Source organism: Lissotriton vulgaris, chromosome 4_1, assembly GCF_964263255.1.
Source record: "Lissotriton vulgaris chromosome 4_1, aLisVul1.2, whole genome shotgun sequence".
NCBI classification, from domain to species: Eukaryota; Metazoa; Chordata; class Amphibia; order Caudata; family Salamandridae; genus Lissotriton; species Lissotriton vulgaris.
Window position 1 is genome coordinate 1,722,786,476 of NC_141691.1, and position 23,655 is coordinate 1,722,810,130.

Here is a 23,655-nt window from a genome sequence, read left to right on the forward strand (position 1 = left end):
TTAAACGCGACTCCACACATTTAAGGCAATATTCCTGCCAACTCTCCAATAGTTTGCAGGTCGCAGACCTAATAAAAATCGCCACAGAAACGAATTTTGTTTTGTTGAAAGGAACCCCTGACGAAGGGACCACGCGTCCCGAAATGCATTGGGTTTAAACAAATGTGGTGTTTTCTTTCTTATATGTACAGTTGAACCCCTATTCTTATGGATTGTACAAAATGATATATGTATGTTGACTAATGTAAATGTTTCTGTTTAAAAATTTCATGAAGAATACGAATTAAATATTCAAGACTGAGTATATACACCAATGTTGTTGCGTGCTGAAGTCCTAACAGCCATTAGTTTGGGGTCAGGCTTTATTCATGTGTAATAGACTTTCACACATCACCCACATTAAAAATAAATTAAAGAAGAATGGTATATAAAAGAATCTGTCTAAGCATTACTCAAGGTCACCAGGACAAGACTCTGCAGAAAAGAGCTAGCTCTATGAGGGGGCTCCCCAAAAGGCCGGAGCCCTGGGCCAGAGCCCACTTTGCCCATGCCTTAAAACGTCTCTGGAAAGACCCTGTTGTTTCTTGAACATGGATCTTTGAAGGAGCAGGGTGGCAGAACGTCCAAGCGTGTATGCCATCAGAAACAGTTAATCTTTTAGCACTGCACTTTGGGGCCCCAGAGTATATGGCAGAATGCTCTGTACAGGCCTATTACTATAGCCACCTGGCTTCCAATAGAGGAATGATGGCCACTGAAGCCATCAAAGAAGAGAGGTGCAATCTTGCTGGTCATTACAATCTGTTGCAAAAGAGCTATCAAGACCAGACACATCAGGCCTAAGTTTCAAAGTAAAGCTGTGTTGTGAGTGGGTAATTTCCATTTACAGCTAAATAGGCTATAAGTATCTGCTCTTTTAGAGTTGTCACCGTTTCCAGAGCACCTTCGATTGCAGTAGATTGCATATTATAGATACTTGAAGGTCAGCTTAAAATACCCCGGTGAGGGGCTTTGCTGTACTGGAAACATCTTTGAAAGAAGCTTGAGCAATGCTGCCAACCACTTCTAGTGTAAGATCGGGTATGCTGTGCTTTACACCTACGAACTTAAAATACCCCAGTTAAGAGGGTTCTTTTAGTAGATATAAGTGACAGTAGTCTTGATGTTTTTGAAGTATGGGTTCCTATTAATTATTACATATCTGGAATTGCCATGCTCTTGTTGGCGCCCTGCTTTGAAATGTTGTCACTTTTAAAACCATTTTCCATCTATACACACTTGTAAAATCTGTATTTATTTCTGTGAATGGCCTTCTTAGTGTGAACGGATATGCAGTTTAAGAAATGCGTTTGCCAATCATTTCAGCTTCCATCTCTTTTGATGCTACTTTCCATTACCAACTCAAAACTGTGTTTAGCATCTCTTGATGATACTGACATTCAATCACAAACAAGTAAATTAATATCGGGATGCAGTAATAGTAACAACTGATCACATAACATGGGCAGGCCAGAAACAGGGAAAAAGGTTCAAGCCACCTTCTGACAAGCCTTTGTTAAGCCACAGCTCAGGAAAGTCACCTAATCCAAGCATCAATACCACCCAGAGGCCAATCGCTGTCCTCCTCACTACATCCAAGATCATTGGAATTCCAGTTGCATATTGACAACAACAATCTTCTCGATCACTTGAACCTGGCTTCTGGCTTCCACCAGCACTTTTTGTCCCTGCTCCAGTCATCCCATTTGTGGTGTTCCACAGAGTTTACCTTTTTGCCAATTCTCTACAGACTTTATTCGTCCTGAGTATCACGTACCAACTCATTACTTGCCACTTATGCACTAAAGATTCTCCCAGTACCATTGTCAGAAGCCTAGAAGTAAACCTAATACCTGAATGACTTATGATGCCCAGATAGGACTCCTGGTCAGCACATGCCACCTTTACCAATACCAGACACGAGTATGCAACCAGTTTCATCTTAATATGTAGAAACCTCAAGTTTCCCACCTTTAAAGGGTTGAAAATAACACAAAGGATTGGTGGCTGATATGAAGCAATAGGATTCTGTCTCATCAATGCTTAAATCTTTACAGTTACCAGACCCTCCCCACCCCTCTTTACAAATCCAGAGTCACCCGCTAGACCTTTTATCGCGACCATAAAACAGCCATTTGAAGGACAAAACGAAGTCTGGAAAAATTGCAAGATTTAATATGAAGCTCATCCGGTTTCTTTTTTAAACCTGATTGCTCTAAATGTGTAAATGTGCTGTTGCTCAAACTTTATTAGAAATGTTGCAGTCCCAGACTACACCTGTGGAGCAATTGCACAAGGACCATTCCCACTCAATTCAACTACCCAACTGTTAGAAAAAAATACCTCTGTTCTCACTTCTCACTCCACTATCCATACGAGAAAGTGCATGGGAGCAGTTACATTTGCATCATGGTACTTTAAAGGTGTAGGCATGCATTGACGTGTGACATTTTAGAGCCGAAAGAACTGTTTGATCTTCATTTTCTTTAGAAACAGAGTTACGAATTATAGTAATAATCCTATTACGTCATACAGTTCACCCATGGTTAATTCAACATTTGCTGCCGTTGGGGGAAGGCTGACATCCATGGGCCTAGTGTTTTTAAAACTGAAAGGATGCCTTCCCTGCCGAGTCTGAAGAGTTCGAGATTTCTGCAGGCCTACTGGTAGCCGCCATTAAAGAGCCCAGCAGTAACATTCCAAGTCTTGTCAGGCCATGATGGTGGTGACTGGGTGTGCTCTTGCACAGGATTCAGTTCTGGGTGAAAGGGTGCATACTTTGTATGTATTTTCACAGAAAGATCTCATTGGCAAATGGCCTGCCGGGATTCCTTTAACACATTGGTCCTACTGCTCTGGTATGAGGGGTTAGATGGGAGAAGAGGCGTGCATTTGGGAGAGCCCGGACAGCAGTAACCCCTTCCCCCCCACTGCACTGTAGGGTAGACTGGACCCTCATGAGACCAAGACTTGGACGGGAAGTCTGTCACCTGCAAGCAGTTTCCAGTGGACCGTCCAAATCCCAGTCTGTCTTCTGTTTGAGCAAATTGTATAAGGCAGATGGGAGTCAGCAAAACTCAGAACTCAAGGATTTCTGGCCAGAAATGAAGTGGGTGAAGCACCGCAGACCACCACTCTTTAGGCTATCATCTCGCATAGGTGACCATTGAGATGGTACATGTGTCTGAGTCTGGGACTCTGGACCGTGTCTCCACTCTGGTGGACCATACTCCAGCTGAAACGTTCTCACGCCACCCCATTGCTGACAGTCTCTTGTCCTGCATAGTTGAAAGACAGATTGGGATTGGGTCAGTCATGAAGATGGGAGATGTGCCTTCCAGTAGTGAGAGTAAAAAAAGAATTCCCATAGATTGCATTTAAGTGTGAAACGCTACGATCAGGAAAGACGTTGGAGAGTACGGCTGATGATGTGTTTTTTTTAATGAGTGTCATTGTATATTGACCCAGATAATTTCAGACCGCTGTGAAGTTGTAAATCAGTTCAGATAGGTTATGCGTTTGATGCAGTTATTTGGAAATGCCATTTAGAGTAGGACACCCCATCCTTCTGAGTTTGAGTTATTCTTGGACCTGACAATAATTCACATAAATATGAGAACACAGAAAATGAAATGAAGGAACTAAATCTATATAATGATATTAAAAGAGGATTCATTTACAAGTACACCCTTTAAATACTGAATTAAGGATGTCTACTCACTCCTGTAGAGGTAAGTGCCAGGTCCAGACAGGTCACCCTCACAGGTGGATGAAGAAATGTAAAAGAAAACTAAAATGGTCATCTTTTTAAATGTATTAGATGAGTGAAGCAACAATTACTGGTAACTTTTATCTGAGAAATGCTTGTAAATTTCAGATTAAAATCTTTAACTTCAAGGAAATTTGCTTTAGTATTGCTCCAACATCTCCTTGTTCCCTTTGCCTGCAGGGACGTCCTTCAGGGGATGCTTTTATTGAGATGAAGTCTCCGGAACGGGCATTTCTGGCTGCGCAGAAGTCTCACAAGAGAACGATGAAGGACCGATACGTTGAGGTCTTTCAGTGTTCTGCGGAGGAGATGAACTTTGTGTTAATGGGGGGGACGTTAAATCGCAATGGCTTGTCCCCGCCGCCATGTAAGTTACCATGTAAGTGCTGCTTGGGGCTTGGTGCTTTCCTCCGCTTTGTGCTGGTAGGTGCTGGAGCTTCTCTCTATGCGGGTTGTGCTCCTGGTTCTCTGTTACATTGCGATGATGGTTTCTTACGGCTTTGCCAACCTTTGATCATTAGTGATCTTCTACTAAAAAAATATTGATTTTCATTACACACTTTGGGTATGATCAAGCGGATTTAATATACAGTAATACCTTCCTCTGCTCTATTTTCTTTTTCCAAGTAACTGGATTTATCTTCTAAAGCCTACTGTGCCCAGTGGTTTGAATGCTGGATAGACCGAGACAGCCCAGCATGCATGCCTAAGGGCGCAGCACACGTTCTTCTAATCGGGGCATGATGATGTACTAGAGAGAAATAATGGCGCTTTGTTCGGCACCACTTCCAGAGTTTCTCTTCAGAATGGCTGGTAAAAACTGGGCGGAGAACCCCACCATACCCATACGCAGAGGGTCTGGCTTGCTTGCTTAGTCAGTCTTATATGGGTCTCGTACTGAAATGTTTTCCCTGGCTGCCGTTATCTCCCAGGCCAACCCTGATGAACACTATTGAGGTCAGGTAGGCAGTGGGGGATGGAACCTCATTAACAAGCATTTGCAATGCAATAGATCTCGCCTTTATGCAAGTTTGAGCTATTTATTTATCTTTTGGTTTTTAAAACACAAATAAAAGGCATTGTACTTTATAATGCCAATAGCTTAAACTTGTGTAAATGCGAGAACTATTGCATTACAAATGCTTGCTAATTGCTCTTTTACGTTGTCGGGGCAAAAGCTTTGATACTGTAATTTGGAATGAAAATTAAGAAGGCAGATGGATCCAGCATCACAAGAGTAGATTGGAAACGAATGCTGAAATGCAGCTGAAATAAGAAATGTGGGCGGCATCCTTGCAGGCAGAAAACTTTGAGATCTTAAAGGGAACGTACAGCGGCAACCCGAAAAACAAGCATTTACAATGCAATGGTCTCTGCATTATTAAAGGTAGAGGTGGACCAATAAACGCTATTGCTACCTACACAATATAGATTTTTCACAAAAACTACAAAGCTACTGGTTTTCAGTTCGTCAGAAAATGTGCAGTTTAAGTTTTGCTAGGCAGGAGTGTGCTTGTGCCCTCCGTCGTGCTGTGTGACTTTAAAAGGGGACGGAAGTGGTACTCACGGTGGTTGTCGGTGTTCTCCGGGACTATTTCCGCCAGCACGAAGGCCCCTTCCTCCACGGTGTCGAGCAGCATGGTGGCGGCCCGCAGCTTGTCGCTGGTCGTCGGGTCCCTCCACGCACCCACGGCCTGCAGCTGCAGGAGGTCATTTACCAACTCCACCATGGCTTGCGAAGCAGAGGAAACAGGATGACAAAAGTCCGGTGGGCCCGCGCGGGCTGTACGACATCTACTAATACATTCTGTGTGATATAACTAATAATGTAGGGCTTAATAATAGGTATTAAACCCTGGCCTGCTCAATGCTTATCATGCCACCAAATTAATAGTCCTATTTCCGGCAAGTCTTCTAAATTCACGTAAACACAACGTTTCTCAAACAATCCCTCTATGCAGGACAACCACCCATCTCTGTCAGCACACACAGGGTAGCTATGGATGCCCAAGGCACGGGCTTCCCCCCTACCCTCTGCTCTCTCGGGCCGTGGAGGGCCACAGAAGATGCTCTCCTGAGTAACCGAGAAAACAAGAAAAACGAGCACAATCAGGGGGGCAGAGGCAAGAAAAATGTCACAATCAGGGGGGCAGAGGCAAGAAAAATGGCACAATCGGGGGAGCAAAGGCAAGAAAAATGGCACAATTAGGGGAGCAGAGGCAAGAAAAATGGCACAATTAGGGGAGCAGAGGCAAGACAAATGGCACAATCAGTGGGCAGAAGGCAAGAAAAAAATTACTGCAATCAGGGGGCAGAGGGCAAGAAAAACGAGCACAAACAGGGTGGCAGAGGCAAGAAAAAGGCACAAACAGGGTGGCAGAGGCAAGAAAAACGGCACAAACAGGATGGTAGAGGCAAGAAAAACGGAGGCACTTACACACACACATCCTCAGTTTACAAAGGGAATTGCAATACATGAAGTAAAAGAATACCGATTAAGTCAAAATATTGCAGTGCATATTAATTTAAAATGAGGAGAACTGATGTTATGTCTCCCAACCGGAAACTCTTTCATCATCGTGCCACCAGTCCCCAACCACCAGGCAATGCAAAAGATGCGGAAAAAATCTAGGACACACAGGAATGCAAGTTTCCTATTATGCTCCCATGACAAATGTAAACTGATTATTTCTTTAACCAGAAATCTCAACTGGTGAATTCTAAACAGCGGACTTTAGTTTTTTACAAGTCAAATATAATTTATTCACCATAGGGCAACCTGCATTTCACTCACCTTCGCTTGCACTAATCTACGGCTGTTTACATAGCACCTGCAATAGCACTGAGCGAACTTCTGAGCACTACAGTATTTTGGTAGACCTGCAAAGTGGATCAGAAAGTGATAATCTGCCTATGAGCAATGCATGTATTCAAGCGGGGGCAGGACGGACTAGAACTGTGATCTGGAGCCAGTCAGCCAAATGACCGCCAGCCTCCATCTCCTAGCAACTGAAAACACGCTGGCCTACTGCAGAGGGCACCCTTACAAGAAGTAATTAATGCTGTCTGTGTACCCATCCTTCCCCCCAAACTGTGAAATAATTTCCTTCTCGAAATAAGTAAGACCTCTGTCTCCGCTCTTTTTTCCATATTGGGGGCGGTAAATCTCTAGAAGACCCCCAAATCGCTCAAAAACATGCGCTCTTCTGTAAGTAAGGTTGGTTCCTCCCATATAGTGTGGGTGGTGTAAGCTATGGAGCAGAGCATCAACAAGCGTTACCTCAGCAAGGCTGAGGGCAGGGGACCAGTGAAGTGCCAGGGCAATAAAAGGAGGAAGTGAAGGCCAATTACTAACACGAAGCAGTGGGTCGAGAATGAAGGGCAATGTATGGAGAAGACCTTGTTTCTGTATGGTGGCGGGAGGGCAGAAAGTGTGCAATGCGGGTAGGAGAGGGAATCGGTGAATGCGTCGGGGCAGTGGACCTAAAGACGAAGATCTGTAAAGGCAGGGGACGGGCAGGGTGGGCAGTGAATAGGTAGGGTATGTTAGTGACAATTAATTGGAAGGGAGAACGTGTATGTGGGGGGCGGGGTGAGAATAGATCCTATGATCGAGAGGGGGCAGTAAATTGAGGAGGTTGTCGTGGAAGGGGGCAAAGACACAGACAGTGAGTGTTGCACGTTGCGGTGGGACCAAAGAAAAGGGTGACCGTGTAAGAGAGGGTGTTGGCTTGGATAGATGGTGGCGAACTGGTTGGGTGGGTACTGGGAAGGACAGTAAATGAGGGGGGAGGGGTCAGAAGTAAACGAGGAGAGACAAGGGTCAAGTAAAGGAAATGAGCAGTGGCCATGGGGCAGTTAAAGCAAAGGGGCAATAGATGTGAAGTGAATCAGTAGACACGGGGACCGTCGAGGAGTGGTTGGGGAGGGGGGTCAGGCCGAGGAGAGTGGCATAAAGCAGATGGAGCAGCAAAGGCGGGTGGAACCCGGGGTGGCTGGCAGGTGACCACAGACCTCTTACCGTGATCCTAGCTCCTATGCCTCGAAGTTTCCGCGGCGTGCCAGTGATGCCGTGCAGAAGGTGACCAGCAGGAGACCAGACCCTGATCTCCCGAGTACAATCATACACGGACGGCGGGGCAGAAGTCAAGAAAAACACGAGTGCAATCAGGGGGAAGAAGGCAAGACAAGTCCTGTTGCTCTCCCACTCGGCAGATTTCATGCTCTACTCCCCGACCGCAAACCCTTCACGGGGGCAGCCAGTGCGTTAACCCCTGCGGCCCTGGACAGCAGAGGAATGCGAGCACAGGAAAGCGAGCACAGGGGCCAGGAGCGCTGCGTCCCGTCCGCGTTGCCACCGAAGAGGGTTTTGAGTCCGTGCATCACCCACCAGCAGAGCGCTACAGCGACGTCTCGAAGCCCTGCCACAGAAAGGACACTCTGGAGGTTTTATAGAATGTCACGACCTCAGTATAACGGCGTCTAGGGAAAGAGTCCTTGACGAGCTGCCGAACACAGCTAAGCACAACAACAACAGAAAAGAATGGCGGCCGCAAACATCCGAAGAATTCGGATTCGGGGGCGTGTTTGGCTGCCCCCAAAAGGGGCGTGGCTAAAAAGTGGAAAGAACGGCACGAACACACCCCCGAATCCAAAAAAGACTGAGCTTCTTTCGAGGGACGCCTCTCTCCTCCAATGGCTGGCCTCCGTTTAGGAAGCCAGCCAATGGAGGAGAGACTAAGAGAGAGGCGGGTTTAAAGCACACACTGAAAGACATTAAATCTCCGACTTCCGGCTGGCAAGCCAGCCGTCGTCCGAGACCTAACAATGGCTTCTCGGAGTGCTGCTCTTTGGATAGGTAGTGCAGCACTTCGGTAGCTTCACAGTTGTGGGTACTTACATTTCACAAGAATACAATTGTCGGCAAAGCATTTATTGGATGACCCAATCCATTCAACCCTTCTAAGCATCAGAATCTGCTCAAAATTGTTCAAACAGAAGCCCCTTTATTTACACAGCCAATGTATTACTTTGTTTTCGAGATGAGAGGTTGGTTCAGGACCAGATGTGCCGGGGACATCTACTGAGATAATAATATATGGACAAGTATCCGTAAGCAGATTCACTGTGGGCAACTGTAAATTCACACTGTGCTTGAGCCGAGTTCTTTCTGGGTGGAAACCGGAGTTGAGTGGAGCCTTGCATCAAGAATCTTTCAGTGGAACATTAAGATCTGTCTGGGACACAGAATTACTGTTGTGGTTGGTGTTTGGGGCAGGGCGCACAGCAACCACCTTGTGATGCTCAGGTAATGTAGACATGGATGTAGTTTTATCACCCCAGGTGGATATACAAGCTGACGCTTGGTCACGTAAAGAAACTATGGCTGAAGTGTAGGATGGAGTGTGTGAGAGGCTATCGCTCAGCAACATGCTAAGATCTTAAAGCATTTCAACAAGGAGTTGAGCAGAGCCTTATGTAATGAACAAATCTTGGCACATAATAGGTTAATGTTAAGATGAGGGCCAAGGGTGCTACTAGAGGGTAAGTCTGTGATTTAGCAAGTGGCAGGCGTCAGCTAGATTTGTCACCTGGTTAGATCTGCCTTGCCTCTCATATAGCTTTTACCTACAGGTTCTGTAAGTGCTGGGGTGCTGTTGACAGCCCTGCCAGTACTTACAGCAACAGGTTCACGATGGGAGCTCAGGACAAGATGCAATCAAGGGCGCATTTTCGCTTGCTCTAAGGCTCGTTTCACGCTCACCATGCCACTAATTGTTGCAGGCAATTCCATGGTTGAGAAAGGAGCCCAAATAGGTTCGTAGCGGCTGCAAACAATAGATTGTACAAAGCCCAGCAGAACAAAAATACAAGGTTTGGTTGACCGGACAGCAACGGGTGGCCTACAGTTATTACCCTAGAACGCAGTTTATCTTGTGAAGAAATTACAAAACAAAATAAGCTAAAGGGTTAATTTACAGCGGCAACTAGGAGGGCCATCCTGTGGTTGTTGAATGCAGATGTGCGTGAGAGTAATACGATTCATAAAGCGCTACACCAATGCTGAACTCTGTTCTGGCCATTTCTGTTTTCCGATATCCTGTTTCCCACCCAACAGATGGATTGGAAGCGTTGAGCTCTGAGCAATAGGCCCAATCTGCTGTTGAAATGAGCATGTTGCAAAAAAAAAAAAAACACACTTTAATATTGATGCAGAGTGGCGCTGGTTACACATGTAGAGCCAGCCGCACGCGTACAAACGGACAGCATGGAATGGGCGTCGTGTGAGGGACAGAAGTACTGGTAGCAGGCGTACGATACCCGTTGCTTAAGAGTGATAATGTACAGTGCTCATTATTTACTGTTAATGTGTGCTCCTATGAAAACAATGAGAAGACTATCTTTATTTTCTATAGAGAAAAAAAATCACCATAGTATCCTGCATCCCAAGTACGTTAACCCCTCCCCTGCTGATGACGGAACCGCTCCATCATTAGCTGCGATGCCGCTGTGCTGATGACGGAGCGGGTCGTCATGGCCCTCCCGACGCTCCTGCGCGGCGTGAATTCCGCGCCTGCGCTGAGCGTTCTGTTGAGCGGGCGGGGCCATGACGGAACCGCTCCGTCATAAGCACTGCGCAACCGACACTGGTGACGGAGCGGTTCCGTCACCAGCATGCACCCGCCGCATTTCCGCCCCGCCCCCTTAGCACTGCAGCAGAATAGCCACCGCAGTGAAGGGGTTAATGAATGGAATGGAGACAACAGATGAAAAAGTTATCATAAACGCACACGTTAACCAGATCATAAAGCATTCCCTGTGGGTGGCCTAGTGTTTTCTTAAATATGCAAATTCAAAATTCAACTCATAGGTTTTTGGCTTGGCCAAGAACCATTCTATTTTCACCAACCACCATTCGAAAATTATAGAGTGGAATTCAGAAAGTGACCTTGTTCGGTGAGAGTGGAGTCCATTGCTTCAGGACAGTGGTGCCAGACAGGAAGCATCGGTCCTGGGTAGAGAGCGGTGGAGCAAGGCGTCGGGTGAGGGCAGGAAGCTGGCAGATGTGCAAACTTAATCTGGGAATGCAAACAGCAAAGAAAACACGGAGATAGTCCCTAAATAAAAAGATAACAGCCCAGCAGTGTAACTAAACTGCAGTTGGTCAGTGCTGCTTCCAGCAAAAACAGTAGTGACATATCGGATCGCCAGCCAACAATAAGCTAGATAAGAAGAGCAATGCCAGAGTTAACCAATGATAAGCTAGATAAGAAGAGCAACACCAGAGTTAACCAATGGCAAGCGGCAGGAGAAATTACCCTCCATATTCTGTTTACTACAGGTCTTGCGACAGCGCATGCACTGTCTAGGCTCGACCTAAAAACTGTTGCCCCGCAAGGACTGCGCTCCTCATGTACTACTGCAGTATGATGACAGGTTTCACTGAATATCTGTGTAATGGAGCAACTTTGGAAAAATAGCTCTTTTAAAATATTTTTGCTTTTCCGTAAATAAACCTTTTAATTACCAATGATAGCGTTGCCATAAAACCTCCTTCTGGGCCACCAGTATTTCAAGTGCATATTCAGGGTGAATGGGCATTTTTAGTAACGGCTAACATTTTTATAACTCAAGTTCGGCATGGTGATTCGGTTTTTGAAGGAGCCTGGAGCCATAATATACAGAGGTCACACAAGCACATCAAATGCCTGACCCACACTGTGAATTACTAACTGAACACATCCTAGGTGAAATCCCCACCACTTGCTCTCTCAACCCCAAATGTGCATGGCTGGCCGAAACAGGACACCACATGTGCTGGTGGTGCCCTGTGTGCTGTTCACCTACTGTTCACAAATCCATACGTGATGGATGCTCGTGTGTGTCTTTGCAGACCTCGTTACGTTTCTAGTAAATGTAAGCTTTTTTGGGGACAGAATGTCACCCAGAGTTTCCTATCCCTCATTTCTTTCTGCTACCATTTTGTTCTTCTCTGCCACAAGCAGCTATGATGTAGAAAACGGATTCAAACCTTTACAGGCTGTTACCAGGACTTTCATACTGTGTTTCTCTGCAAACATAGGAAGATTGGTGTGAAGCTTTCTTGGGGTGGGCAAATTCTCGGGGAACTTATTGCAAATATTGATAAAGGTGCAGCCTCTGCTTTTTAAATACCTTTATTTGATACATTACTAATGTTACATATTTGCCCAGCTGATATTTCCCCTTCACCTCCTAACCCCTGCATAAACTTCTACTACATTGAGTCGTCCCAAATATAGACAAGACAACATATTGTTGTTTCCACCCATACAATATTTGTGTTGTGCATCACTTAAAACCTAGCTTCTTTGTGCAGACTGTTTCATAGAGTATCACTAGGTCTGTCATTTTCTGTAGCTTCCTGTTGTTAACAGTCGAGCAGTGCTCTGCACTCGCCCTCATCAGCACACTGGGTATGTGGCTCCTCTTCCTCCACAATGCAACGCATTGTCTTGGTAAAACCAAGGACAGATGCATTTCAACTCTTGGTTTCTTCTTTCTTTTGGGGAACTGTCCCAAATGCACTTGTTCTTTTCTGTTGCAAGCTAACATTTTCCCAATTACGTCTGCCCGGAATGTTTCTGTACGAGAGCATACCAAGACCATGTGGATATAGTCCTGCCGCACCTATACTCCCTGGGTTCTAAGACTTCAAGGGTGAAATATGCCATATTTGGAAATTTAAAAGGGATCTGTTGATGTTTCAGATTTCACAATGCTTTTTAGGTCTCGGCTAGCGTAGGCTGCGCTTGCGCAGTCTCGCTGGCGAGATTTTATGTTTTCTAGTTGTGAGGCTTAAACCCGCCCCTCTTCTCCATTGGCTGGCTTCCTAAACGGCGGCCAGCCATTGGAGAAGAGGATTGATTATAATTTAAGCCCCGTCTTTTTCGGATTGCGGGGTGTTTTTTTTAGTTTCTTTCTCTCCTCTTCCCTTTGGCTGGAATGTAAGCAACAAGAAGTCAAAACACACCCGTTGTTTACATTCCAGCCAATGGGAAGAGGAGGGAAAGAAAAACTCGCCCCCTAGTCTGAAAATGACTGGGCGTTTCTCAGATCCATTACTGCTTGACCTGCGCATGAGCTCGGGTTTGTTTCGGTGCCTCATTATGTGCTAACCCTGCCACAAAGGAAACTGCCTTTCGGTCCAGTTTGACCCTGGGGCAGGCCTCATCCCGTCATCAGAGGCTTGTAATCCGCTGTGAATCTCTGCTCTCCCCCGATGGCTGACGCCTCCGTGCCTGAAATTCCTGGCTCCGGGGCCCTTTTCCCCGGTCCCCTCTCTCGCTCTGAGGCCGGGAGCTACGGCCCGCGGGAGGGAGGGGGCTTCTGCAGGGAGCGAGCCCTGTGACCGCGGGGAGCGCATTCTGGAACGGGCCAAAGTAACACAGGGCTCCGCCGGCCAAGCGTGGGGGGTGAAAACAATGCCAGGGAGCCACGGCCCGGGGCCCAACCCGCGCGCCTGCACCCTCGGCTGAGGAACCCACGGTTCGCGGGCAGACGGGGGACTTTTACAAGCAGCAGGGCGCGGTCCGGGCTCAAGCCTTGCATGCATCACCAGGGGGCCGCGCGCTGATAGCTTCACATGCAGGCAGAGGGCATTCACTCAAACAATAATGACCTGGTCCACTTAGGGAATATATACTATTCAATCAATGTATCTCTGGTTGCAATATTTTAACACCCTCCCTTCTTTTTTTGAAACCTTGGGGTAGAGAGTACAGTGTTGTCATGCCAAAATTAAAAGGCCTCCATCCCTTTTAAGACCATCAAGAAAAAATTCATCAACAACACGGTGTTTGGTGACAAAAATGTGAGAAAGCAAGATGACCCCTCACGGGCGCACCACCAATGGGAAACCTGGTAGGTACTCACCAGTGTTGCCCTGTTATCATCGGCGGTCATCAAGCTTTAAGGTAAAGTGTCCAAAACAAAGTGCAATTTGTAGTGCAGTGAATGGAAGACCATGTGCGTTACCTCCACCAGTAACGCACATGGTCTTTTGAAAATCGTTACAAAACGATACGAGACCTGAGACCACCCACTATAGGGGTTGAGTCTATATCTTAACCGCAAGCTCATGGCCGGTAGGAGTCACCTTGGCTGTGTAAGGTCATGAAGAATAGTGTGTCCAGCATTTGATGCAGTGGTAAAAATTACTAGACCTGAAGAAATTGCCCAAAAATGTATAAGGCAATGAAACATGTTGGCATATGGTAGTAGGTTATATAATTGATAGCCACTTCCTGCTTTTTTAATTGATAGGCTGCACTAAGGAGGAGAATAAAGATTGCATACGTGTGCAGACCCTATCTCGTCGCATTACACTGTTTGTTTTGTTTTGTGTGTGTTGCACTTCCATTCACTGCACTACAAATTGCACTTTGCTTTGGACACTTTTTGGACAACAGTTGGAATTTGTGAATTGTTGCCGAGGGGTCGGAGGTTTGCACGGCCCACCACAGAAGCCTTTGAGGAACAGCAAGCAGCTGGTAACATCGGGCGCGAACAGCACGGAATGACGCTGGTGCTGGAATTGTGCCTACAGCTGCGATACCTCGGGGGCAGTGGCTGAGAGTATGGGTCTTGAGGTGCCACATGGCGTATGAAATCAGTGAAACCCCGTTACCCTGGATTTGATTGCGAGCCCGCTGCATTCTGGGACTAGCAGTCCCCAATACCGATGAGAGCATCAGCAATCAGCTTCAGGTGAGCCCTCCACCACTGGGAAGGAGGAGCTTAAAAGAAATCTGCAGTGAGGGGTTTCACAGCGTAAGGACTATGGCGTTCGACAAAGGCACAGTCCGAAACTAGTTAGGCCAGAGGTTTCCTGAATAAATTTACCTGCAAAAAGCCCGGGGTGTTTCTTGCAGTCTTCTTGACGGAGGAGAGAATGAATTGATAGATATATATATATATATATATATATATATATATATATATATATATATCCAAACGAACACCTCCACCAGTAATGAAGGAAGGAGCCTCAAGCGGGGGTAAGTAGAGAAGTTCTTTATTTGCAGGCAGATACGGCGTTATGCATTTCAGCGTGAGCCTTCGTCAGACGCCTCTGCCCAACTGCGAGTTCATTAACCCAGCTGTTCTCTGCCGCACCCTTAATTGACGAGTGCACGCCTCCCCCAACCACATGGTCGACAAATGCAGTTGGAAAGACTGAAACTGCAACTCCCAGAATGCTTTCACCCTGGGCGGTATTGCGGGGGGAAAAAACAAAGTCAAATCTCTGTATTGCTAGGCGTGTGCAAAGCTGGGCGATGTTCAGGACAGTTAATATTTGCATTATGAACCCCTCCGGTCCCCGCATTCGCTTCGACCAACAGCTCATAGGTCTGCAGGATCGTGTGCTGGTAAAAGTTCACCAACACCATCAGTGAAGTCACCGACTGTATTCCCAGCGTTCCTTGCTTTCCTGCTTGCTGCGGGTGAGCTGCCTCATGCCAATCCCTTGACGAAAACGAAAAACTGCAGGCGCAGGTGTCCAGATGAAAGGCAGCTGGCTTGTGAAGCGTGGACTCCCAACCGTGTCTCTGGCCGACACGCATAATATACAAACGAACACCTCCACCAGTAATGAAGGAAGGAGCCTCAAGCGGGGGTAAGTAGAGAAGTTCTTTATTTGCAGGCAGATATGGCGTTATGCATTTCAGCGTGAGCCTTCGTCAGACGCCTCTGCCCAACTGCGAGTTCATTCACCCAGCTGTCCTCTGCCGCACCCTTAATTGACGAGTGCACGCCTCCCCCAACCACATGGTCGACAAATGCAGTTGGAAAGACTGAAACTGCAACTCCCAGAATGCTTTCACACTGGGTGGTATTGCGGGGGGAAAAAACAAAGTCAATATGGGCCGGGATGCCCGCCACCCCTCAACACCAATGCCCCATGGGAGGAGACAGACACAGGTTTAAACTTTTGGAAGGCAGGGGGGCCTCACGACCCCCCCGGCCGTATTTATTAAAATATGAAACAAAATTTAAAACTTTAAATAAACGTTTCATGAGTCTTGTACAAATTACATTTTTGATGTAGACAGGTTTTTGGGCTAACCTTAACAAATCTCTAATACAAAAGGTTTCCTAGCCGAGTCTAGCATCCTGAAAAATGCATTACATTCTAGAATTTGTACAACCTAGCATTAAGGGCCAACGGCAAGGTCTTAACCGGTGTCAGATCCCTATCACCAACAACCCGCCCTCACGGTGTGAGTGGCGCATGCGCAAAGGACTTTACCCTCGCAGCCAACTGTAACTTCCCTTGTCGTGGGGGCCCCCTTTAACTCGACGCCATATTAAGGTCGTCCGAGTTCCCGTGCGAGGTATCTGTAAGAAGGACAGCGTGCCCCCCCCCCCTCCCCCCCTTCCCCCCTTCCCCACACTCTCTTCCGCCGGAGCGGATATCCGGCCCCCGGGAAATTCGTGGGCGGGGCATATAGCCGTCTCCCCCTGGGCGACCCATCCGTAGTGGGTGCCGCCCCCCCGTGGGAGGGGCCGATGGCCGCCCCCCCCCCGGGCGCTCCCATCCATAATGGGTGGCGCCCCCCCTAGGGACCTTGAAATCACTGTTTCTATTTATTTCTATTTAAAAATATTTATAGAGCGCACGTACACCAGCGGTTTCATGGCGCTATACTGACAGATGGCTAAACCTGGGGGGAGAAGCTGGGGGAGTTAGTTAAAACATTTTGCAAAAAGATGAGCCTTAAGCTGTTTCCGGAACAGTAGGTACGAGGTAGAGGCTCTGAGCTCCAAAGGCAGTGAGCTCCAGAACATCGGGGCGAGGGTCGCGAACTTGGAGCCTCCCCATTTCTTCCTCCGGAACCGTGGGACCGTGAGAAGTGATTGGGTAGAGGACCGCAGTTCCCTAGTGGGAACATAGGGAATAATTTCGGATGAAATGAAAGCCGGGGCCGTGCCCAGTCGAGCCTGAAAATTGATAGAGGCAAGCTTGAACTGGACACGGGCACAGACCGGGAGCCAGTGGAGGGATTTCAGAAGGGGAGTGACATGATGGGATTTAGGGAGTTTAAACACCAGGCGCGCCGCCTGGTTTTGGATCTGCTGCAACCGCCGAAGACTATATGCAGGGATACCTGCATATAGGGCGTTGCCGTAATCCAGGCGGGACACGACCATGGCAAGGGTAATCAGTTTAAGTGCATCAAATGAAAAGAAACGGGACACCTTGCGTATGTTGCGCAGTGCCAGAAAGGAAGAGGAAACCACAGAGCTGACCTGGGAGTGAAGGGTGAGTTGGGAGTTAAGCTTGATGCCAAGAGTTTTTACTGATGTCGAGGGGGTAGGCGGGGGGCCAAGGGAAGGGGGCCAAAAGAAGGGGGACCAGGGGCTGGGTGAACCACCCGTCAGCACCAGCTCAGTTTTGTCTGGGTTGAGCTTGAGATGATTGTGGTTCATCCAGTCCCGGATGTGGATCATGATGGTTTGAAAGTTGAGAGCAGAGTCAGGGGAAGAAGAGAGGTTAAAGACAAGCTGGAGGTCGTCCGCATAGTTGAATACGGCGACCTCCATTTGTTGCAGTGAAAAAATAAGAGGGGAAATGTATAGGTTGAATAAGAGGGGGGAAAGGGAGGAGCCTTGGGGAACCCCGCACTGAACATTACGGAAGTCCGCAGTGAAGTCACCCAGGCGGACAGCCTGGGTGCGGTCCCTCAGGAAGGAGGACAGCCAGACCAGAGCCGTACCCCCGATCCCCGCCGCCCTGACACGGGAGAGCAGGATGGAATGATCCACCGTGTCAAAAGCGGCTGAGAGATCGAGGAGGACTAAGGCCTGAGGTTGATTAGTGTCCATACCCTCCCTGAGGTTGTCAAGGACCGAAAGTACTACGGACTCCGTAGAGTGTGCGGGGCGAAACCCAGCCTGGCGAGGGGCGAGGACCCCGTTCTTCTCCACGAAAGAGCTCAAGGCAGAAGTAACATGGCGCTCGAGAACTTTCGCCAGAAACGGCAGGAGAGAGATGGGGCGGAAATGAGCTGGAACTGAGGGATCAGCGCCCGGTTTTTTCAATATGGGGACGATGACGGCAGATTTGAGTGATTCAGGTACCACGCCCTGAGAGAGAGAACTATTAAGAGCGTGGAGAGGGGGGTCAGGACAGCTAAGGAAGATGTGACGAAGAATATGGGCCGGGCAGGGATCCAGAGGGGAACCAGATTTGACAAGTGGGATTATGGCACTCAGAGATTCTTGAGTAAGAGGTGGAAAGGCAATGAGATGTGCCTTTGGGGGAGGGCACTGTGGGTCCACAAAGGAAGGGGAAGGAGCGGGGATATTGGCTTTGATAATGGCAATTTTTTGGATAAAGAAGTGATTGAGGGAGTGACAGAGATCCAGTGAAGGGGTAGGTTTGAGGGAGGTTCTGTCCGAAAATGCCAAGTTATGGATAATCGAAAAGATTTCCTTCGATTTGTTTTCAGCTGCGAGTATTTTGGAGGAAAAGTAGATGGTTTTCGCCTCCAAGATGTTTTTTTTGTAGAGAGCCAAGATGTTGATGAACTCTAGCCGCAAAAGTGGGCAGTAATTTTTCCTCCAGGCTCGCTCCGCGCGGCGGACCGCTAGTTTAGTGGTTTTGAGATCTTGGTTGAACCACTTGTTGGCATCCTTCTCTCGTTTAGTAGAGACCCGCTTCAGGGGGGCAACAGAGTCACTACCTGTAGAGAGCCATTGACCAATGGCTGTGATCTGGGAGTGAGTAGGCAGGTTTTCCAGAGAGGGAAGGGAAGTGGCAAGTGAAGATACTAGACTATCCGGGTCCACTCGGCCCCATGCTCGCACCCAGATGTTTTTTGGGAGTGAGGGTTTGACCTGGGGGTGATTGGGGAGAGAAAAAGAAATCAGATGATGGTCAGACCAAGTGCAGGGCAAGACAGAAGGGGACTCTACAGGGCAATTAAGAGACCAAATCTGGTCAAGTGTATGACCCTTGATGTGAGTTGGAGAGTGAATATGGGAAATGAAATTAAAAGAGTGAAGAGTTTCTGAGAATTCTTTGGAAGATGAACATTCCGCTGGATCAGAGGGCCAAAAGTTGAAATCACCCAAGAGCAAAATGGAAGAATTGTTAACGGTAGCTGTAGCTAAGACTTCTAGAAAGTCCGTGAGAAATGATAACGGGGATTGTGGGGGACGATAGATGAGTATACAGGTAAGTGGGGGTGAGATGGAAGTAGTACGGATGGCTAGATACTCCGTAGTAGCGATATCTGGTAGGGATAGGGTTTGGAATGGGAGGTCGGTTCGAGCGATGACCGCCACCCCGCCCCCGGCTCTGCCATTTAGGCGATCTGCGCGGATCGCGTAATATGGCGTTGGAAGTGTAGCCAAGAGGGCAGGGAGGGAGTCATCGCAGAACCATGTTTCCGTTAGGAATAGCAAATCGGGGGCCTGAAGGTCCAGAAGAACAGAGAGCTCATGTGCATGAGCTACTGCCGATCTAGTGTTTAAATAGATAGCCGTAAGGGTTCTGGGGGCAACAGGGGCGATGCAGCCTCCAGAAGGAGGAGAAGGGGAAGATTGGGGGAAAGGGATAACCGAAGAGGCAGAAGGGGCAGAAGGGGATAGGCCGAGAGACAAAATGCGAGAATGAGTTGAGGCAGGTAGTGGCCAAGGGCCCTGGAGGCAACGAAGTTGGGGAGAAGAATAGCTGGTGAGGCGGGCAGAGTGGCATGCCCCTTGCCCCGGCCGGTCGCGGACGAGCGCAGACGAGCTTGCCTTAAGCGCGCCTTCGGCGCGCAATCGTCGCGCCCGCTGCGCTCGTCCGCTGCGCTTCCTCCCAAGGCACATATTATATGCAGATTTGTCAGGTGGTGTTGTTGAGGGGGCGTGGCCGACCGAGGGGGCGTGTCACGTGGCACACCTCACCCTCGAGACTGGCGACCCGGATCAGGTGCTTCGTTGCAGCGTCAGCGCGCTGTTTGTGGAGGAGCCAGGAGATGCGAGTAAGTGGGTGGTTTTAAAATCGGACAAGGTATTACACAATTTTAAAAAAAGCAAAATGAAGCTCCCGGCTTTTCGCCTCAGGAGTCCAGCTGTAGTGACGCGCTAAGGGTGCTGCGCGCACTATTTATAGCGAGTTGAGGGGGCGTGGCCGACCGAGGGGGCGTGTCACGTGGCACACCTCACCCTCGAGACTGGCGACTCGGATCAGGTGCTTTGTTGCAGCGTCAGCGCGCTGTTTGTGGAGGAGCCAGGAGATGCGAGTAAGTGGGTGGTTTTAAAATCAGACAAGGTATTAGACAATTTTAAAAAAGCAAAATGAAGCTCCCGGCTTTTCGCCTCAGGAGTCCAGCTGTAGTGACGCGCTAAGGGTGCGGCGCGCACTATTTATAGCGAGTTGAGGGGGCGTGGCCGATCGAGGGGGCGTGTCACGTGGCACACCTCACCCTCGAGACTGGCGACCCGGATCAGGTGCTTCGTTGCAGCGTCAGCGCGCTGTTTGTGGAGGAGCCAGGAGATGCGAGTAAGTGGGTGGTTTTAAAATCAGACAAGGTATTACACAATTTTAAAAAAAGCAAAATGAAGCTCCCGGCTTTTCGCCTCAGGAGTCCAGCTGTAGTGACGCGCTAAGGGTCACTGCTCACCGATCATGACCTTACCGCCACAGGCCGGATAGTTGACTGACTATCCGGCCCCCCCACACCTCCTAAAGGTCATGTCTCCTCAAACCCACTAGCCAAGCTACGAAGTCTCCTATGAGTAAGTCATTCCCAGCCCTGAACAGATGCACCCCATCATTTAGATAATAGTGATCCCCCCTTATACACCCATGGGGAATGCTTTGTAGATGAGCGGAGCGAAACAGTTTCTCAATCTTGTTGTTGACCCTCTTTACCGAGTGGTTCAACGCTGACATCGACAAACCCCCCCGCCATATTCTCCTGGAAATCATGTTGGACCAGGCGATCATACACCCAGGGAGCCTCTTGGCCAACCAGCTAACTGCAGACAATATGTGCTCAACTAACACCCGTCTTCCCAGTCTCACCAAGTCATTGCCTCCCATATGGACTATGATTACAGATGGCGGTGACCTGTGCCGCCCTAAAAGTTCCTCCATAAAATTTTGCAATTGGTCAATACAGAGGCCTCCCTTCCCATGGAAGGTCACTCTGAACCCATATTCCTCAGATGCGTGGATCGCGTCACCTACCTTGAATATGTCTCCGGCACGTCTCACGTATGAGTGGCCCACGACCCAGACCACTTGATCTCCATTCTGTGATCCCTTTCCGATGGTCAGCTGATGTTGGGCCGATCCCAATTTCCGCCCCGCGTAACAGGCTAGCGAAACTGTAATCCAAACAAAAGACAACAAGCGTGAGTGCATTTAATCAGTCTTTTACAACATGTGCAGGCGCACATACCTCTTGAAACAATTCGAGGACCAACGGCCTAACTGTTTCACCTCCTCTGTCTGTAGACCCCGAGCCGTAGCTTCTGTAGCGGCCCCTATTCTGAATGAGTGGGTCCCAAAATCACACGGGTTCAAGCCCGCCGCTGCAATCGTAATTGCCAGCACCCTCCGAAATTGAAATCTGGTCAACGGGGTGCCGTCCTCGTGTCTAAGCAGGGCCCCCCCCCATGTTGTCACCCTCTGTTTCATGTAGGCCTCCACATGCCCTACTGGACAACAGGGGTTCCCCCGAGCGCGCTGCAAAACCACACTACTCCCCAACGCCTCCTGGTCTGTTTTTGACCTGGCTATCGAGATCAGCATAGAATCGCCCCTTACTTGGACGTGATCCTTGCGTAGACCTCCCTCTACATCCTTCTTATTCCCTGCCACCAGTTCACTTACCCGCATGGCCCCATAGAATGCCAATGCGAAAGTTGCTCGGAACAGTAGTACCTCACTAGGCGAGGAGCATGTCTCATCCAGTTTCGCTAATAATGTGGACAATCTATCCAACCCAATCGGGTGCCTGTTATCCTGCCTGCGACCCCCCAGGCGCTGCCAGCCGCGGAGGGCCTTCCTGACTAAGAAGGAGTTTGTCGGGTCCCGTATCCCGTGGAGCTGTGCCATAAATGATATGGCGGCCCTATACCTGTTGGCGGTCGCCGCCGACCGGCCTTCCTTGTGAAGTGCCACCATAAATTGGAGCAAGGACTCTTCCTGCCCCCATCTCTGCTCCCCTACCGGCCCCAGAAAAGGGCAGTATGAACGGAACGCCCCTTCATAGGCTTTCCTCGTCCTGGGCGCTAAACTGGCTGCCACGAGGTCTTGTAGTCCGGGGCACCGATCTGCCATAGTGCTTCGGGGAAAGGTGCCGCCACTAGTTCCGCTGTGGGCAGATAGCCCCTGAAAGCCTGCATGTTTGAAAGAGAGAGTGCATCAGCTGCATTATTCAGTACACCCGGGAACATGCCTTGCCCTGAACTGTACATTCAATCTCATGCATCGCAATACAATTTCTTTCAACAGCCGTAAGATCCTTTTGCAGCGTGCCGCCTGGTGATTAATGCACTCGACCACTGTCATGTTATCTGACCAAAACACTACTGAGCGGTCCTTAAAGTCTTCTGGCCATGCCATCAGAGCCACCCAGATAGGGAATAGCTCCAAGAAACCAATGTTACCTGTTAGGCCGCTTGTGTGCCACCACGCCGGCCATGTTTGTGCCGACCAGCGGTTTCCAAAGATTGCGCCAAACCCTACGCTCCCCGCCGAGTCGGTCCATAATCCTAGTTCGTCCGACGAGGCTGGGGGTTTGTTCCACACCACTCGACCGTTGAAATCCGCCAGAAATGCCAACCAAATGAGCATGTCCTGGCGAACCTCTGCCGACAGTCTAGTGCGGTGGTGTCCTTCTCTAAGGCCCACCATAGCCTGTGCTATGGAACGCGAGAAAGGGCGAGCCATCGGCATCACTCTTAAGGCAAAATTAAGCTGACCCACTGCCTGTTGCAACTGGTGTAGGGTCACCTTTTCTTTTCGAAGACATTGTACCAAGGAAGCCCTAAACTTGGCCACCTTCTCCATCGGCAGACGGAAACACCCCTCCTCCGAGTCTAGTTCAATACCCAGAAACTCGAGTGAGGTAGATGGCCCCACCGTCTTACCTGGCGCCAATGGGACCCCAAAACCCCGCATAAGCGTGCAGAAGTCCTGCAACGCCTGCGCACAGTCCTGAGAGCCCGCCGGGCCCAGGAAGAGGAAATCATCCAAATAGTGCATCACCTGTCTATGCCCTGTGGCCTCCGTGAACACCCATTCCAAAAAGGAGCTAAACATTTCAAAATAAGCACATGAAATAGAACAACCCATGGGCATGCATTTATCCATGTAGAATTTCCCCTGAAACGTGAATCCCAGGAGGCGCTGATCCTGAGGGTGTACCGGGAGTAACCTGAATGCAGATTCAATGTCTGATTTAGCCGACAATGCCCCGGGGCCCAGGCGATTCAACAGTACGACTGTGTCATCGAACGATGCATACCTCACTGAGCATACCTCGGGGTCAATGGCTTCATTTACCGAGGCCCCCCTAGGGGCTGATAGATTGTGGATAAGTCTATATTCCCCCGGGTCTTTCTTCGGAACCACTCCTAATGGAGAACACACAAATTCCGCAACTGGTGGGCCGCCAAATGGACCTGCTACTCGTCCCAAACTAACTTCTTTCGCTATCTTTCTGGCGGCCACCGAAGGGTTGTGCTGAATAGACTGCTGGTTTTTACAGGAAGGGCTCTTCCGAAAATTGCCCGCCGGGATCCTGAAGCCATATAAAAAGCCATCCCTCAAAGTCCCGGCGGATGCATGATCAGGGTAT

At 48.8% G+C, this 23,655-nt stretch overlaps 1 protein-coding gene across 3 annotated transcripts in view; it reads left to right on the forward strand.

Annotated features, from left to right (window-relative positions):
• The window catches only part of ESRP1 (epithelial splicing regulatory protein 1), a 384,375-nt gene that overhangs the window by 203,911 nt on the left and 156,809 nt on the right, over window positions 1-23,655 (forward strand). For 2 of the 3 annotated variants that reach the window (XM_086966012.1, XM_086966013.1), the window contains exon 12: window positions 3,989-4,175. In XM_086966012.1, the coding sequence (XP_086822138.1) occupies window positions 3,989-4,175 (187 nt within the window). Of the gene's footprint in view, window positions 1-3,988; window positions 4,188-23,655 lie in introns of all 3 variants that reach the window. The other variant, XM_086966011.1, reaches the window with a different exon arrangement.